We start from the raw sequence: 18,734 nt of genomic DNA on the forward strand, positions 1-18,734 counted from the left end.
TCCTGAAAATGTTCTTAAAAAATGATAATAGTAAAAAGGAAGGCTTGTAGAGTGTGTACTCTTAAGATTGGCACAAATGCTGAAATTACTTAACGGTGAGAATCTGAGATAGTTCAAATAAAATAGGAGTTGGGGAAAAAAATATATAGATTGCCCTAAAAGTGGGGAGGGAAGAAGGATCCTAGGAAAAACTGGATCAGAGCCAGATATGCTCAAAAAGGGAGCAGATGTCCCCTTTCCTAAGAGTAGCTATGAAATCAAAGACATGTGGTACAGCTTGTAAGCCACCATGACAGAATTCGTTCCACGCCAAGCAAAGAGTAACTGTCAACGAAATAAAAGCAAACATTACAGCCAAAAGCAACAGCTACAGGGAAACCACTGTTTAGGAACAGACTAGAGATAAGGCAGTTTCCCGAGAGAATGTGCTTGCCTCTCGGCGTGGACTGGAGTGGCTCTTTTTGGTGTATGTATATGTATTTGTGTGTGTTCATATTTGTGTTTGTGCAGTTGCATGTGTAGGCAAATAGAGTGCACATCCATGTGGAGGCAAAAGGTCAATCTCCAGTGTCATTTCTCAGGCCACACACACCTGTAGCCTAGTTTTTAAGATCGGGTTTCTGGCCCTGAGATCCTAAGTAGGCCCATCAGTAAGCCACAGGAATCCACCTGCTTCTGTGTTCTCATGCTGGGATTAAACACACACACCATTACGCTAGTATTTTTTCCTGGGGATCAAATGAAGATTCTTAACATTTGTAGTAGATACCTTCCCAACTAAGCGATCTCCCAGGCCCTAGACTTGCTCATCTTTCGGCTCAATTTGTGACCTGCAGGTCCTAACTGTGTCACACTAAATATTTTCCTGTAGGAATATCTTCTGTTTTTTCAGGAGATACGTCTAACTACCACATCCTGTTTCCTAATTACAACTACGGCCTGTGATAAACCAACACCACAGCTGGGGAATTCTAAGAAAAGACCAGAAATCTACAGTGGCAGCTGAAATATCAAGCACACTTAGATATGGAGGGAAAAAAATTGGAACATATTCCACTAGTGAACAGAAGAAAATTCTACATGAAATCAATAGCAAGGGGAAAAAAAGGAGCACTTGGAAGATAAACTCTCAAACTAAGAATTAACAGGTAAGAAAAGAGATCTATTAACAGCTGGAGACTCTGAACCTGCATTGCCTTGGTGCCCTTGCCGATATTTAAGATGGAAAGAATGCTGTAATCCCCACCAGGCAGCCATGTTGTTACACCATATCTACTGAATTTGAAATCAGATTCTCCCCTGACCTGCCTGTCCCAACTACCTGTAACTTCAAGAAGCTAAACACCAAGACCCAAACACAAAACAGCCCCAACTCGAGCTGCTAGTTCCATGACTCACAACCCCTTCAGACGCTATTGGGAAATGTGAGCACATGTCTTAATAAGTGAGTGTTTTAATTTAATACTAAGTCAACAGACTGATGAATAGAAAATGTGCTGGCAGTAAAGTGCTTGAGCCCCAAAGTCCAGGTTTTGGTTTTTACAGCCAGGCAGGGTGGATCCTGTTTGCACTAAGTTTGAGGGAGGCAGAGACAGGCAGATCCCTAAATTCCAGGACAATGAGAGACACTGCCTCAAATGTTAAGGTGGTCAGACCCGAAGAACAATAGTGAAGTTTGTCTTCTGGCCTCCAGATTAACATGCAAACACATGCATTTGAATATTCCCTCTCTCTCTCTCTCTCTCTCTCTCTCTCTCTCCCCCTCCCTCCCTCTCTCCCTCCCTCCCTCCCTCTCTCTCTCTCTCTCTCTCTCTCTCTCTCTCTCTCTCTCTCTCTCTCTCACACACACACACACACACACACAACTCTCTTCATCCTGAAGAGCTCATGATTCCTAGTGGGTCCAACCAAAAGGGTATTGAGGATGTTTTCTACAGTACAAAATTTTCTCGACTTGGGGTTCATAAAGATAGTATTGGTTTCTAGTGTCACAACCATTTTCCCGAAGGTTAAATTATCCACCAGAAACATCTGCCATTTTTACATTGTGTTTAGCCACAGATAAGATTTTCTAGGTTATTCAAAAAAGTAATTCAAAAGGATGGATAGAGTGAACTTGACCACGTAAGTCTTACCACCCATGTTCTGCTGGCTCAGGCATTATGTCATATTAATGCTTGAATATATAAACTTCTGTATAACCATACATTAATATGTTGCTATGGCTGCCTTTACCATGCTTTAGGGTTCTTTCATTGTGTTCCCCACCCAGTTACACAAACACTGATGAGCTGAGAGGTGTAAGCCATTTTTATTCCCTCAAGGAACTTACAGTCCTGCTTTTCTTCCACTGTAAATCTTTCCTCTGAAGGCATCTTTGAAATAAGGTAGGATAGCAAAGTGGCTGAAGAGTGCATGAGTACCTGCCCTGCATGAGACCTAAGTTTGGTTCCTTGGCATCTACATCAAATGCTGAGCACAGCTGTTCATAACTCAGCTCCAACACGGATGGGGGTAGGGAAGTGAATCCCAAGAGCTTCCTTGCCGAACCAGGCAGCCTGGTCAAAATGGCGAGCTCCAGATTCTGTGAAAGACCACGTCTCAAGGAAATACGGAGGAGAACAAGGAGAGGAAGGCACCAAAGTCCCTCACAGGCTGTCAGTAAGATGAATGGGAGCAAGTGGAGTGTGTGCATATCCCTCACACACATATGCCACACTGAGGGAGGAGAGAGAGAGAGAGAGAGAGAGAGACAGAGAGAGAGAGAGAGACAGAGAATACATGCTTAAGAAAGCAATATGGGTATCACCCAGAAAATTTTTTTCTGACCCCATCTTTTAAACCCTGATCTGGATGCTGAATAGCAAAGGCTTATTTCCTTTTATCGGCCTTATCAATTGCTGTGATAATTGCGTAAGTGTACATACATCTGGCCAGAATCCAGATAACCTTTTAAGGGAAAGCTGTTATTTCCAAGCCTGGAGACCCAACAGCTTCATAAAATGATGCACATGTCCAGGACTCTTTGCTCACTCGTTCAGGTACTGCTGGGATTCTAGAAGCAAACCTAGACACTTCACCAAAGACGCAAGGCAATATCTGTCGCTTCATATGCAAGCAGAACACATTGCATGAAATTCTTGAAAAATGAATCAAAATCTTTATGAAAAGAAAATAAAACGCCCTTATAGAGAAGACCTGAGCTCTGCCTCTGTCTAAGCTGCATCTCATCTGTATCACTTTCGCTCTCTCAAGCTTGTGTAGAAGAACCATCTTCCCACAGGGAAGCAGAGAGTCCCTCCACGGGAAAGTATTCAAATAATAATATCAGGTATATTCAAGTGATGGAACGTTCTGCAGATATTTAAAAACTTAGTGTAATGATCTCCGAGATGTACTGTGGAGTGAGAAAAGACAGGCTGGACCCATGAGTATAAACACGTACGAGATGCTGTTTTCAAGGGGTGAAGACACAGATATTTATGTGTGCACGAAATAAATATGAGAGCAAATATGAAACACTAATGATGATATCACCTGAAAAAAGATCAACAGTGAGAGTCTAAACCAAGACACTTTGTGGGCTTTGAGCCATTGTGGATGTTATTTCTTACAAACAGCCTGCGCAATCTCCAGAAAAATAACAACGCAGCACAGTCAAGAAGAAGCATTTTGTGCATAAAGTTTGTCTTGCCATCAGGTTCAAATCAATAAAATGCAAGTTACCATACAAGAAAATAAAAAGAAACCACTGCTAAAAAGAAGAACGTTGTTAGTCCTGAGGCAAATTTACGAGCATCTAAATTTGCAGGAATCACGTAGAAAACTTAGAGATGATTTCCCACCTCCTGTACCCTTTGTCCTGCCATCATCTGTGCCAAGACTCTGTTTGCCTGTGTGGTTGCTAGAACTTTGCCTTGCAGCTCAATCTAGTCAACGCCACAGGCTACTTCAGAGTCAGTGGTCTGTTTAAATGCAGGAACTTTAGGATGACACGGGGAATAGCTTGGCAGGACACTTTAGTGAGGAGCACAGTCCCAAAGGTATTTTGCTATGTCACTTCCAGCAAGCCACAAGAGAGAGAAAGCACCAGTGAATTAGAGAGTGGAGATGCTACAGGGTACCACAGGCAAGAGGGATGCCAGGGGAAAAAGCCTCAGAGCCAACCATGATACAAGTAATGATTTTCATTTACTTCAGTAATAGAATCGGTACAACCTCTTTATCTTACTTAAATGCTGGGATTGGGGGAAAGGTAAGCGGTGTTTAAGGGAACAACTTCACTTTGGCTAAAGTTCTTAGTCAAAGTTAAAGGGCACAGCAAGCTTAAGACGGAAAACATAAGATGAGGGAAAAGCAACCAGAACCAGGTGATGGATGGAGCCCTAGCTGCGACCTGCTGTGCTTGTCCCTTTGCAATGCCAAGCAACAAAGGAGCCTTTGGAGCATCTCTTTGTCAGCCTTGGAGCCAAACTCCTAAGGAAGAGAGAACAGAACTGTGGTCAGCAAAGAAAAGATTAAGGTCAGAGGACATACAAAGTCTGAAAGAAAACAGTACAAATGGAACTGAGGGAGTGGTGTGTGTGTGTGTGAGTGACTATATGTACACATGCATGTATACCTGTTTGTGTGTATACATGTGTACATGCATACATATGTGTGATTGTCTGTGGATCTGTGTGTATGTATACATGCATATGTGTACATGCTCATACATATGTCTGTACACATAGAGAGAAACACACTCCACAGGGAAGACATGCATAGTTCTTCCCACAGGCCAGCTATTTTCCATTGAGTTTAGTCCATAATAATCCTGAAAACCAGGCGCTTTTCCCACAATTCTGAACAATGCTAAAAACATGGACTTCTCTTTCCCTTTTTCAAGACATGTAATCTGAGGTAGAGAAGAGAAGCAGCAGCAGCGAGTCTGTGTGCAAAGATGTGAGACTTACACCTGGCACTTGAGAAGGGATCATTTCCTATTTTCATTTTATTAGGGGTGGCATATCAAGCTCCTTCTCTTATGAAGGCCCCGATCTTATTAGTGGAATTACTATGGTTACCACACAAGCTGGAAGGTCAGACCAGGCTCTGCAGGCTGGTGGCAACAGGTGCAGGTTCATTGAGAGTCACTCTCATCCCAATGACAGAATCTGAAGTGTCCCCTCCCCCAACACACATGGTTCCTCTGCAAAGCCTTCAAGAGAGGTGTCCCCAATCTGTCATTAACAGCAAAATATCCTCGGTTCCACTTAGAGCCCTCACAAACCTGATTGTCCAAGTATCAGCTTCTGGAGCAACACAAATCTTACAACCTCTTCCCCGAAAGATCATGCCTTAGGACCAGCTTTTTCATCTACCGAAAAGCTATTATGATTGCTCTCATGGTCTGATCTATGTCAGTGTCTCCTCCAAAATACACACAGAGCTATGCGAGCACCCAGGCTGGCTTAAAAGAGAATTAGTTTATATTTGTACTTGCCTTTACTGTATTTGTGCAGTGTTTGTAAATGTTTATTAACTACCGGCTTTCCCACAAATGATGGAAATGCATAAGATGCTGTTTTCTGCACTGTCTACTAAAATAGGAGGTGGCTCAAACAGGTCTCTCAGAACCATAGCTACCTGGCCAGTCTGACTAACTAGTGTGGATGGTGACTTAGTATTCATATGAAGCTCCTAGAAATGGGGCTTGAATATGCAGGTGCCGGGCCCAGATCCCAGGGACTTGGAAGTATAAGATCTTGGCAGGGCTTGCAGATATGTGGACTCTTGTTGACTATGATATAGACACAGGGTGTCAATTTTTAGCTTCCCCTGGGTTGTGCTAGATGAAGAACTCTCTTGGGCACACATCATTAGTGGTGCACACCCTACATACCACAAGATGCAAGAGCATCCATAGACTTACTTTCTTGAGCTTTAATTTAAATGGCCTGTTCTTTATAGCATCAGAGATTCTAGGTCTGTTTAGATAAGACTTCAGGACCAACATCAGTCTATCTGCTTCAATACTTCACTAAGGACTGGGTACTTGGGATCAAGCACAGGAAAGGAAATGGACAAAGGTCAGTGAGTGTTTTGCTCCTTTAGCCCCATAAAGCAGTGTTATACTCAAGAAATTACAGTGATAAAATCAAGAGCATCATCAAGTCTTCAAATCAAGATCAAGACCACCAAGCCCTGGACTTTAGAATACAGCAATGCAGGGCAGAGCTATTGGCTAGAAAAAATGCAAATATAGGTTATTTTCCCCCACGATTCCATCTGTATCTGTGCCTGATCCCTTTTCTCTCACTTATACATGGGTATCATTTAACAGAATACTTTTCATGGGTCCCCTGGCCATCTCTGTCCTCAGCACCTTCTCCTGCAGATCTTGCAGCATTTCCAATTAATGACAAGGCATAAATGTGGCACGGTGACTTGCCAATCTAATAAATGTGCAACTCCAGACTTGCGATCCAAAAATTACTTATCATCTCTTCCAGCAGAAACTAGAAACAAAATTACTAGGGAACTATGATGGTCACATATCCTAGTTTTAGCCAGTAAAATTGCAGTTTATATCACGGGTGATGCTTCCAAGAAAATCAAAACCAGACAGATTTGATATGCCCTAGTACCTCTATGTTTCTCCTAGCAGCAATGCTGAGATGATACCTAAAGGTAGAGCATCCATTCTGTGATCATGAGGACAAATGCCACCAGCAACACTGCCAGAGAGAGGCCCGATGACTGAAGAGAATGCTCATTCTGACTTTCCCACATCAACAACACTCAACAACACCCAGCAACGCCCAGACTCTAACTGCTTGGGTCAAAGACTGACTAACAAATAACAATTCCACGAAAGAAAATAAGCGGCAGGGATAAAACAAAGAAGTATCACGTCTATATATTTGGGAATAAGAAGTGTTACTCTGACAATTCAAGTTTTAACTCTGAATAATCATGAGTTCTCACATTTTAATAATCTTGGCGATGAAGTGACCAGGTTTGAGAAGATCAAAGAGACAAGATAGGGCTAAGGAGATGAATTCCCCAGCAAAGTGCTTGCCATATAAGCACAAGATAAGGACCAGACAAGGACCACACAGACAAAGATACAGACTCACCGCTCACAGAAATGGTAGCTGGGCTTGTAGATTTGCCTGCAATCCTGACACATTGGCAGAGGAGGCAGAGGAGCTCCTCTGGCTAACTATCCTAGCTGAATCAGCAACTCTGGGTTCACGTGAGAGACCCTGCCTCAGTATGTATGGTGGAGAGCAAATCAGCATCAATCTCCAGTCTCCATATGCAAGTGTGCACACACACATACATATGTGCATACACACAAATCTGCACCCAAAACATGTGGACATACATACACGCACACTTCTACATGTATGCAGCCAAAAAAGGACAAAAGAGCAAATCTTTATGGAATAGGATATAAGCAGAAGAGCAAATCCTGCACCAAACTATTTTCAAATAAATACTGTAGGACTACCCACATGGGGCTTATAGGAAGTTCATAGAGACAGTTAGAACAGCAGTGCTAAGGGCTATAGTGAAATCTGTGGGAGTTTGCATAATGGGTACCAAATTTCCATCTGAAGATAAGAAAGTTCTGGAAATGGATACTGGTGAGGTTGTGCAGTGATGTTCATTAATTAAACACTGTATGCCCAGACACTTTAAAAGTTCCTTGTATTAGTCACTGAAAATGTGAGCTGAGTACCACTGGGTCTCCCACAAAACATGCAATAAAGTTTTACACATGGATATACAGGTAGACAACCCTTAATCCACACAGCCCCAACACAAAATGATGTAAAATTCGAACCTTTCAGAGCGTCATTAGGACATTTCATGAAGAAATTACCCAGTAGGCAGTTTGGTTATTTTGTATAGTCTATTAAAAATAGCACTTTCAGATCCCTCCCTTTTCTCTCTCCCTCTCCCCCCCCCCCAGAGATGTGATGTGATTTCACATTTTGATATTAATCCCACATACAACCAAATATTCGAAATCCTAAAGATTTCTGCTCTCAAGCATTTTGGATAGGGACTTGCAACTTATACATCATCACACGTACAAAAGAAAGGATGATGAGAAGGAGGGTGAGACAAGAGAGGCAGCAGAAGGCATCACAATGATCTGACCCCACTTAAGGACAAAAGAGCCATGAAACCATGGACAATACCAGGCCACATCTGCTGCACAAGAAAGTGACCTGGGGTAAGGTTCACCCATTTGTGAGATGATCGGTTGGTGAGTACGCAGTCCAGCTCACAGCTGCAATGCTGGAAACATCGCAACAGACAGTGGGGGCTTTCTATGGAGAGCGATCCTAGCTCCAGATAGGATTCCCTACACTGAAATAATAAGATGAGAGCAAGCAGCGCAGGGTTCATCGAAAGACGCTCAGCCCTGTCATGTCTCCCTTCAAGTCAGTGGTTTGTGAGAATTAGAATCTTTTGCCAGTGTGAACTAAAAATATTACATTAATCTCATACACTTTATTCATTGATTTCTTTTTAACAAAAGACCTTCTAAAGATACTTAAAGAATGATCCGGCTTCTGAAGGAGTCAAATATTAACTAGAAATGATCATTTTAATTACCTAAAAGTGGTCAATCAAGCATGCACTGAAAAGACTTCAAACTGATTTAATGCATTAAAATAACTAATAAAATTGTTGTAAAGACTTTTATAAATTCAAAGTGTCAAATAAATGGCCTGTAATCAGAATAATCATTACTCTATAAAGTAATTTAATAGCCACAAAGTGACCATAATGAAGCGCTACCATTTTAGCCCCAGGACTGAGGACAGGGATGCTGTGTGTAGATAAAATTATAAAATGAAGAGAAATCAGTGTCACCGAGTTGTTACTTTAGAAGGTAAAATGACCTCTAAGCTCAAAGTCTAAACAAAACAAAACTAAAATAAAATTCAAGCAAAACCCAAGAAGATGGTCTGGAATTTAATATATATTGTGGGCATGTGTGTGACAGGGGTGTTGGTAATGTGTGTACACACACACCTTAGCGCAATCCCACACATGTGTGTAGACATAAGACACACATAAGCACACTCCCACACACATGTATATGCACATAGAGAAGCCAAAGGGCAGGGTACGGTGGCTTACTTAATCGCTATCCATCTTACGTTGAGACAGGGTCTCTCCACTGAACCTGGAGCTCAGCAATACAGCTAGACTGGCTAACTGGAGTGCCCCGGGATTCACCTCTCTCCTCCTTCCCAGCCCTGATATGACAGGGACACTCTGTAGCAACTATTTACATAGGCACTCAGCATCCAAATGTTGGTTCTCACACTTTCACAGCCAATATCTTTTAAGTAAAGAAACAGGTGCGTGCCTTTAGCCAATAATGCCATATAACACTCAACAGTCATTAGAAAATATTCGGCCAATTGTTTAGAAGCACTTTAAAAAACAGAACTGGAAAATGGCTATTCTTTTTTGAATTTTTGCTTCCTAGCTTTCATTATTACATGAAGCACTGAAAAAAAAATATAAGACTGGACATGAGGTGGAATTTTTTTCCCAATAAAACCCAAAATTTGTATATCGAGAAGATCAGAAAAACAACAAAAAATATGGCTGAAAAATATTAAATGTTGTTCATCACTCTCCTTCAAGAAGCAGGAAGTTGCAGCATCTAGTGAATTAAGCAACCGAAAATGTCAAGAGCAGTGGAAATGAACCGCAGGCAGCTAGATCTTAATGGCTTAGCTGCTTTCTCCAGCTATAAAAATCAGGACATTCTTACTGCTGTTTGTGTTAGGTAATTAACAGCTGCAAAGTACACTGAAAGGAGAAACTGCTAAATAAATAATGACAGCCACAGAATCTCAACCATAACGTGCTAAATAATAAAGAGGAAACATGGGCTACCAACGTCACCGTTTCTGCTTTGCAGTTAAGGCAGAGTCTCGTTAGTGTAGCTCAACACACATGGTCAGAAGTTAAGTCAGGGATGAGAGGCCACGGGGGTGATCTTGTGTCTCCAATGCAACTGACCTGCGTCTGGTGTCCCCTTGGTGACTGTAAAGTGTCACCGTTTTGCCTGTGACTTTGTTTTGATTGCTTCCAAGCAGAAGCCATTCACTAGGAATCCACAAAGCAAATCCCGTTCTCAGAATGTCACTTAATTCAGATGGATTTTGACGCCTAAATTACACAATGTTTACATCATTACCTGGAACTTAGTGACACAATGACATCTAAGATGACCGCATTACACATCTTCCAGTCTACTTGACTATAATGTTTTTGAGACTATGAACTAATCTGAAAACCCGGCATGCAATTTTCAGATTTGCTTCCAAATGAGATAAGGATCACATGATATTAGTACCAATTCAAGCCCTTTCTTCCGCACATTCTTTTCCAAAAGTGTAATTTGAATTAGAATGTCCTCGTAAAGAGCCCAGACCCCAGCTTCTAGAACGGTTTGAGAAGAATTAGGAGGTGTGGCCTTGTTGAAAGTGTATTGGGGAGCAGGCTTTGGGGTTTCAAAAGACTTGCCATTTCCGCTGTTCCCTCGTGACTGTAGGTCAAGGTGTGGCCTCTCAGTGGTTCCTGCTTTAGGCTTTACGCCTCAATCATGGACTCCAACCCTCTGATGTCACGAGCTCAATAGATGCCATCTTTTTATAAATTGCCTTGGTCACAGTGTTTTATCACAATAATAGAGAAGTAACTAGGACGCATAGTGACAGGAACATGTCATAAGATGTAAACTAAACATGCACCAGGAGATCTTGAGGTCTTCTAGAATCTTCTCTATTCTTACAGTTTTGTATATGCATCAAACATCGGAGTTCTGTCGTTATGTTATGAAAAGATTGGAAATCCTTAGAGATTAAATCTACTTTAATTACTCTTTATTCAAAATGCGACACACGGAAGACATAATGTTGTACTTAAATCTAAAACGTTCTGTTCACAAAATACATTACACTGTGAATTTTCTTCATATTCTAAGATAAACTATCTGTAAAAAACTGTCTCAACATCACTGAAGGAAAAAAAAACCTTAAATGTATTTGGAGAAAGAAGCCATCCTCCAGTTAGCATTTAAGGAAAAATGAAACATCTACAGAAGAAAACAAAATGAAGGGTATTGCCCACATTAAAATGCAAATCTATCATTTTATTCTCATAATGACCAAGACCTCAAATACCATTTTCAGTGACTCATATTAATTTAATTGCAACATTAGCTTTTATAATCATAGATGTAAAAAGACCAGTGTGTTCCAAACATAATTATCTTCCAGCATCTCATTTCATGAAATTATTAGTTATGATGAGCGTCTCGGAATGAATTTGTATTTGATTAGTTTCACTTATTTAAGAGCACTGAATAATTTAAGATCTGTTTAAACAGAAGGGTAACAAGAGGGGCATTTATGAGAGGGCTGAATCTTCCTGTACCCCATCCTCTGGAGAGGACCCCCCCCCAAGGATTCCTGAACAGCAGTTGACTGTACATACCTTCTAGATGGAGCCATAACAATCGCCCCTTCACACTGACCACAGAGGCCACACACAGCTCTCCTGGATTCCTGGGGTTCACAGCTTCAAGCTTCATGTTCTTTGTGAAGCCCCGATTGAATGCCGCCTGAAAGAACAAGAGAAGCAGGCCTAAGCCAACAGCTCGCAGAGGCAGAGAACAGGTGACTACAGAACTGGCCAGCGAAGACAGTAGACACAATTGCATCTTATTGCTGGTACAGACAGTCTTGTTTTCCCCACTGCTCATGAGCAAAGCGCCATTCATTCTTTACTGCAAAGATCAGGAATCAGAACTGTGCTTAACACACAGTGGGCACCTGTGACGTTTTGCTAATGTACGACAGTACGGACACATTCTATCTCTAATAGAACCTCAATTCTATGGGCTTTCTAAAGCACATCAGTTCTCTACTCTTCTGTATTCCTTGCTAAAATCATACCTAGGGTGTTAAACAAGGCAGATGGAGTATCCATCTGGTATCATTTTCTTTTAAAGGACATTTAAAGGATGCCCTTTCACTTATAGCATGGGTCTGTTGGTGACAAATTCCTTAGATTTCATTTATTTGAAATTGTCTTTATTTTCTTACTACTTATTTGCCTTTACTTTTCTAATTAACTTAAAAATTTATATATGCTAGGCACTGGGAAATACAGAAAGATAGCTCAGTCAGTAAAGTACTTGCCATGTAAGCAAGAGGACCCAAATTCAATCCCCAGAATCAATGGTAAAAAAAAAAAATTCAGGGTGTGGTGGCTCTTATTTGTAACCTCAGCAGCGAGGAGGAGATAAATAGATCCCTGAAGCTTCCTAGCCAGTCAGCTTGTCCCCCTTGGAGAGCTTCAGGTGGACCACAGCTGAGAAATGACACCCAAGGTTGTCCTCAGGCCTGTACAGACACTCATACACAAGTACTAGAAACACACACATACACACACACACACACACACACACACTCACACACTCACACACAAGGCATGCACATAGCAGATACACACAGCAAAATGCACTGTTTAGGTTGCCCTGGTTGGTCTATAAAGATAAAGCTGTTGGATTAGGACACACAACCATATCACCCACAACTACAGTCCTGACGCAGAACAGCCCCTTCACTACCTCCTCCAAACACCCTTGCACGAGCCCTGTGCAAGTCCGTGGCACTCAGCTCCTGGTGGCCAGCAATCTGGCTTTTTTTTCTGTAATTCCACGTATTTATTTTATATTATCACTAGAGAGAATCACATTCTATGAGACCTTGTGAGCCTGTCTTCCTTCACTTAGTTGATGGTTAGTTTTAAAAGTCAACTTGCCACGTCTAGAAGGAACTGGAAAGAGAGTCTTCAGTGAGAAACTATTCAGATCAGGTTGAGGGAGAGCATGGGTTGGGGAACTGTCTTGATTCCTGGCCCAGAGGGAAGACGTATCCCGAATGTGAGTGGCAACATTTCGTGGGCTGGGTCATAAACTGTATAAGAGGACAACCAATAAAGAACATGGGAAGGAAATGTTTTTCTTTGTTCTAAATTGTACATGTAAAGTGGCCAGCCTCGAGTCCCTGCCTTGACTTCCCTCCTTCCATCGACTGTAAGCTAGAATCTTTCTCCTACGCAGCTTTTAGTCAAGATCTTTTTTTTTTTTTTTAATTTATTTATTTATTAAAGATTTCTGTCTCTTCCCCGCCACCGCCTCCCATTTCCCTCCCCCTCCCCCAATTAAGTCTCCCCCCCAGCCCGAAAAGCAATCAGGGTTCCCTGTCCTGTGGGAAGTCCAAGGAACCCCCACCTCCATCCAGGTCTAGACCCACACATTGAGACAATGGGGATGTTCTATTGGGAACTCACCAAGGCCAGCTGGCCTGGGTCTGGAAAAGCCTGGGATAAAACCGGACTCTCTGAACATAGCGGACAATGAGGACTACTGAGAACTCAAGAACAATGGCAATGGGTTTCTGATCCTACTGCATGCACTGGCTTTGTGGGAGCCTAGGCAGTTTGGATGCTCAACTTACTAGTCAAGATCTTTTATTGTAGTGACAGAAATGAAACCAGGACACTTAGCAGAATGCACTTGAGGGTTATTCCCACAAGAATCATATGTAGTTTGTTCTATGAGTAGTCAATGCACACCACAATTTATCAAATTTATCAATACATTTGCTGGTGACGGGACATTGACCTACTTCCACAACTTAGTTATTACAAATGAAGCTGCGGGTACACATTTTTGTGTGTTCAGAAGCACATGAAACCGTTCAAGTTACCTTAACAAAATGGCACAGACTAAGTGGCCAGAACAACCAAAATTAGTTTTCTCCAAGTCCTAGAAGCTGAGATTGCAACAACAAGCTGTCATCGGGTTGGTTCCTGCTGAGGTCGCTTTCTGTAACTTACAGACGGCTGTTTGAAGCCTGTGTCAGGCCATGGTCATCCCTCTAGTCTTTCAATAAGTACACAGGTGACATGGGATTAAGACTTCATCTTTTCGTAATTGTTTCTTTAGATATTGTCACTCCAAACACCACCATATTTTGAGGGGTTCAGATGAGATCACATGAATGGGGGGATGGGAAACAAGCTTAAACCTTCGTAAGAAATTTTCACTTCTCTAGAAACAGAGTTGTAGGGTGATACAGGAAACGGGTATTAAGCCTTTTCCGGTATTTGGCTTACAAAGCAGTCTACCCGTTTCTGCATTCACACGCGTGTGAATAGGGGCTATAACTCCCCAGGAGCGTCAGCATGACTGGTGTTCTAAACTTCAGCTGCTCTAATAGATACCTTCAAATTCATTTTCAATAGAGACCTAGTGGGTCTTCGTTTGGCTGATGTTGCTGTGATAAAAAATATCCTGAGAAAAAGGCGACTCAAGAAAGAAAGGATTTGTTTTAACTCAATTCCAGCACATGGTCCATTATATCTGGGAAGACAAGGCAGTAGCAACTTCAAAGAGTTGATTACATTGTGTCCACAGTTAAAGCAGAGGGACTGAATGTGTGTGAGTGTGTGTGTGTGTGTGTGTGTGTGTGTGTGTGTGTGTGTGTGTGTGTGTATTTTCCCCTGCTTACTTTCTCCACTCAGTCTAGGACCCAAACCTCAGGAATGACACTGTTCACAGGAGGCTGGGTCTCCCCACATCAGTTAAGGCAACCAGGGCACCCTCCCATTGGCCAACCCTATGCAGAAAACCCATCACTGAGACCCTCTTCCCAGGCGACTCTAGATGGAAGACATGTTGACAATGAAATCTAGCCATCACCCATCACACTCGAGTAGCCTCCTCACAAGCCCTGTACACTGTGAGGCTAAGCCGTGCTTCCTGCTTCTTCGTTATCTGCATTCTCTATGGAAGGTGGCTGTCTGTCTTCACCTTTCTTCAGTCACTTCTTCTAGGTCTCCAATCTCACAGGAGATTGTTCCTTAAGATTCATTTGTCTTCTTCATTCCTCCTTGCCATTTTTCTTTCCTCTCTGCTCTGTACCTCCTTGAATCTCCACATTCGAGGCCAGTAGCTCTCATTTCCACTCTGCTATTACACTGATGAATTCCTTTCGTGCATACACCGTTCTCAACGCTGGAGCTTCTAGCTTCGGCAGCTTTTACGTCCCATGTTTAAGTCCACAACAAGGATGCTTTCCTTTACACCTGATGTTATCAAATTCCAGGATGTATGGGAAACAGGCAGAGAACTAAAGAATCAGTATTGCCAATAAGCCCCTAAGGGGTGCTATAGCTGCTGGTGTGGGCATCACACAGTGAGAACCATACCTTCCATTACTGGGTTTCAGTACAGTAAGGGTCGTGCAATGTTTGTCTGCTAATTCCAGCATCTGAATCATGCTGGGTTTTTCTTTGCTTTTCTTTTTCCTTATCTCCTTTCTCTGATGGAATGCGGTTTTCCCAGCTTTTGTATGCTTTAGCTGAAACACGCATGCTTGAAATGCGAAGACACAGAAACTCTGGATTGTGCTATATTCCCACAAGGCTACGCATGGGGCTTTTGCTTTTGTTTCTGCTTTCAGTTTTAGCAAACCATCTTCTTGGCTGAATTTGAACTACACACTCTGTCTCTTTAGAAGCAATTTAAAGGCTCACTCTGTTCTTCTCTCCTCACCGAGGTTAACTGCAGACTTCCTGGGACATAGATGATTCAAGCATCTACCAACAATGCAGGTGGCATTTATGGGACAGGATTCTGGACTTTGTCTACCTGCTTCTCCACTGTCTGAAACTTTATCTTACTTTGTAGTATCTGTATCAGCCTGGACTCTAGATACTGACTTATCAGGGCAGAAAGTCCCACGCCACATTGCCAGTTGTCCCATATGTCACCATCTTCATACTGTGACTATAGATGTGAACATTGTCCATGGTCCTTCTTCCAGCTGCTTGCCCTGCCCCCAAACATGCCTGGGTGTTTTTATCCATGCTCCACAACGCTCGTGTGAGTGTTTTTGATACCCAGTCTGGAGTTAAATAGCTATTTCTAGGAAGATCAATTCAGTCCGAGTTTTCTCAGTGCTATCAGGAAACCTCGCTCCAAATATTACTCTCAAATAAATGTGACTTTCCCCAAACAGTAGCTACTATAAATTGCAATCAAATATGCTAGAGTACTATAAAAACATGGCCACTCTGAAACATATAAAATCATCTCCACAGATTCCTCAAACCAATAAAAGACCGTACCGTTATGTGACTCTTATGGGGATAGAAATCAGAGTCATTTAGATTTAAGTGTCTTTTTATAAAAGCAGTTGAAAAGGCAATTGTATCCTTATGTAATCAGAACAAAAATTATGTCCTGCATGCTTAAAAACAGCCAATTTGCTCCTTCCCCGCACGTTTCTCTGGAAACAAGAAGCCGGGCTGTTTACACTGGACTCTTTCTTTTCTTTAATGGTCCCCCCTGCACACAAGTAACCCTCCGTCATTCACACAATTACATATGAATCCTCTTTCTGATAGCACAGCTGGATGGCTGTGTGGAGAACCTTGAAGTTAAAAAGCATTTTATCTCACTTAATAAGGAAAAGCTCCAACCACATAACCTCTTTTCATTTCCTCCCGTTGCTGGAGGGTAATTTATAAAAGATCAATAACAAAACTGTTACCTCTGCGTTTCCTTTACTAAGCATTTGGCTATGTCAATCCATCCTATAACCAACTCTGATTGTTAAAACATCCCCAGGGAAATGTCTTCCACGCAGCCAGTTCCACACTGCTCTCCTCTCGTGCACATGAGATGCGTGATTAAAAAATGAATTCATAATAAGCATTCCATTTAAAGAGCACTTGTAGCAAGCTAACAAATTCAGCGGAGTCCCAGTATGCAATGCATATGCCAGCAGGCAGACAGCTCTCCTGTCTATTAAATAAATGGGGAGCCAGAAACAAAAGCAGTCCTAATGAATACACCAGCAAATTCATTAAGCCAGATTTAATCTCGGTGACTGAATCCTGGAAGCTCCAAAGACAACCTGGTATGTGGGTAATTGCTCCAGAGCGAAATGCCATGTAGACACTCCTGGATAAAAGGAAAATGTCAGAGGGCCAGGGAGATGGCTCGGAAGGGAAAAGTGATGGCCAGCAAAGCGTAAGGACCCGAGTTCAGATCCTCAACATCCACAGAAAAAGCCATGAGCGGTGGCATGAGTAATGCCAGCCCTGGAGAGGGAGAGACAAGATTTCTGGGGCTTGCTGGCATTCTAGCAGAAATCAGAGAGAAGAGAGAGAGAGAGAGAGAGAGAGAGAGAGAGAGAGAGAGAGAGAGAGAGAGAGAGAGAGAGGCTGCTGGAAATAGATAAATAGATAGACAAACAGACAGACAGACATATAGGTAGGTAGGGTGGGGAGAGAATGACAAAGACACCTAACATTAACCTCTGGGCTCCCTCCATGCCCAGTCTCTCGCTCTATTGTGGAGCTATGCTGTTATGGGAGAAACACACTTTAAAAATGGAACCAAGGAGTGATGTGAAAATTTTCTCTCCAAAGCTAAAGAGTCAGAAGAAGAATGGTTCTCTTGTGGGGTAGAAAGCACAACCTTGACCAGGTTTTGGGGCATCACAGGTTATCCCCCTAGTCCTTCATGAAAGCAGGACAGTAGATTCTGAAACAGTGACATCAACATTAGTACAAAGTCATGTGGCGCTGGCCTTGATAAGCCTCAAGGGGTTCAGGAACACAGTCGTATATGTCCCCATCACAGAGTTTAAAACACACCCCCATAGTGTTAGCTGTTGCAGAGAAACTGCTCCTGTCGCTAATGTCAGTAACCTAAACATCCTCTAGCCCAAAGAGTCCTTAATTCCAATTCTGTTGCCAATGCTCCCTGTATTTAGAGGTACACATGAACCCAGTAATCAAACTACTTAATGTTTCATCACCTCGGTGTGACTTATGCTCAGACAAGCTTCTCTGAAGCCATGCTTTCCTTTCTTGCCCTACGAACTCTGTTATCTTTGAGACACAAACATCCTTGGGGGGTGGGGGGGGGCAGTAAGTAGGTCTGGGAACACAGGGTCAGAAGCAAGCCTTTTGATTCGCAAATGCTATGCGCTATGCAGGATGGGAGCTGCAGGTCTCAATCAAAAGGGGTGTGTCATTTCTTCCCAGGGCACGCAATTTACTTCCCTAAGTACTGGTACACTGAACACATTTGGGAACACACGCTTTGTTTTTAAAACAGAGAGAATAGTTCACATCCCTTCCGCTACAGTCTCCACAGCTGATGAAACTTAAAAGCACAATTTTGCCGCCGCTTCGCCAGGCTTTACCACCTCTTGCTACTGAGTAAGTTCATTTATCTACTGCTAGTTTGTGTCACTAAAATACTGCTACAATAATAACAATGTAATGTTTAAAGTAAGCCCATCACTAAGCCGCTCAGCGGGCATCTTACTAGGAACAAAAGCACTTCCGTATGTATGTATGTATGTATCTATCTATCTATCTATCTATCTATCTATCTATCTATCTATCTATCTATTGAAAATAAGATTCCTTGCATCCTGGACTAGCTGCAAACGCACTATGTAGCAGAGAATGGTCTTGAACCTCTAATCTTCCTGTCTTTACCTACAAAGTGCTGCAATTACAGGCATGCATTCACTACCACACCCGGCTTATTCAGTGCTAGGAATTGATCCATTCACTCTAAGCAAGTATTCTACCACAAAACCACATTCCCA

At 42.3% G+C, this 18,734-nt stretch overlaps 1 protein-coding gene across 4 annotated transcripts in view; it reads right to left on the reverse strand.

Moving 5' to 3' along the window:
* Positions 1 to 18,734, reverse strand: part of Sfmbt2 (Scm like with four mbt domains 2) — a 178,912-nt gene that overhangs the window by 40,078 nt on the left and 120,100 nt on the right. For all 4 annotated transcript variants that reach the window (XM_075970342.1, XM_075970345.1, XM_075970343.1 and 1 more), the window contains exon 11: positions 11,524 to 11,650. In XM_075970342.1, coding sequence (XP_075826457.1) covers positions 11,524 to 11,650 — 127 coding nt within the window. The remainder of the gene's footprint in view (positions 1 to 11,523; positions 11,651 to 18,734) is intronic.

This window comes from Microtus pennsylvanicus, chromosome 4 (assembly GCF_037038515.1).
Source record: "Microtus pennsylvanicus isolate mMicPen1 chromosome 4, mMicPen1.hap1, whole genome shotgun sequence".
In the NCBI taxonomy this organism is placed as follows: Eukaryota; Metazoa; Chordata; class Mammalia; order Rodentia; family Cricetidae; genus Microtus; species Microtus pennsylvanicus.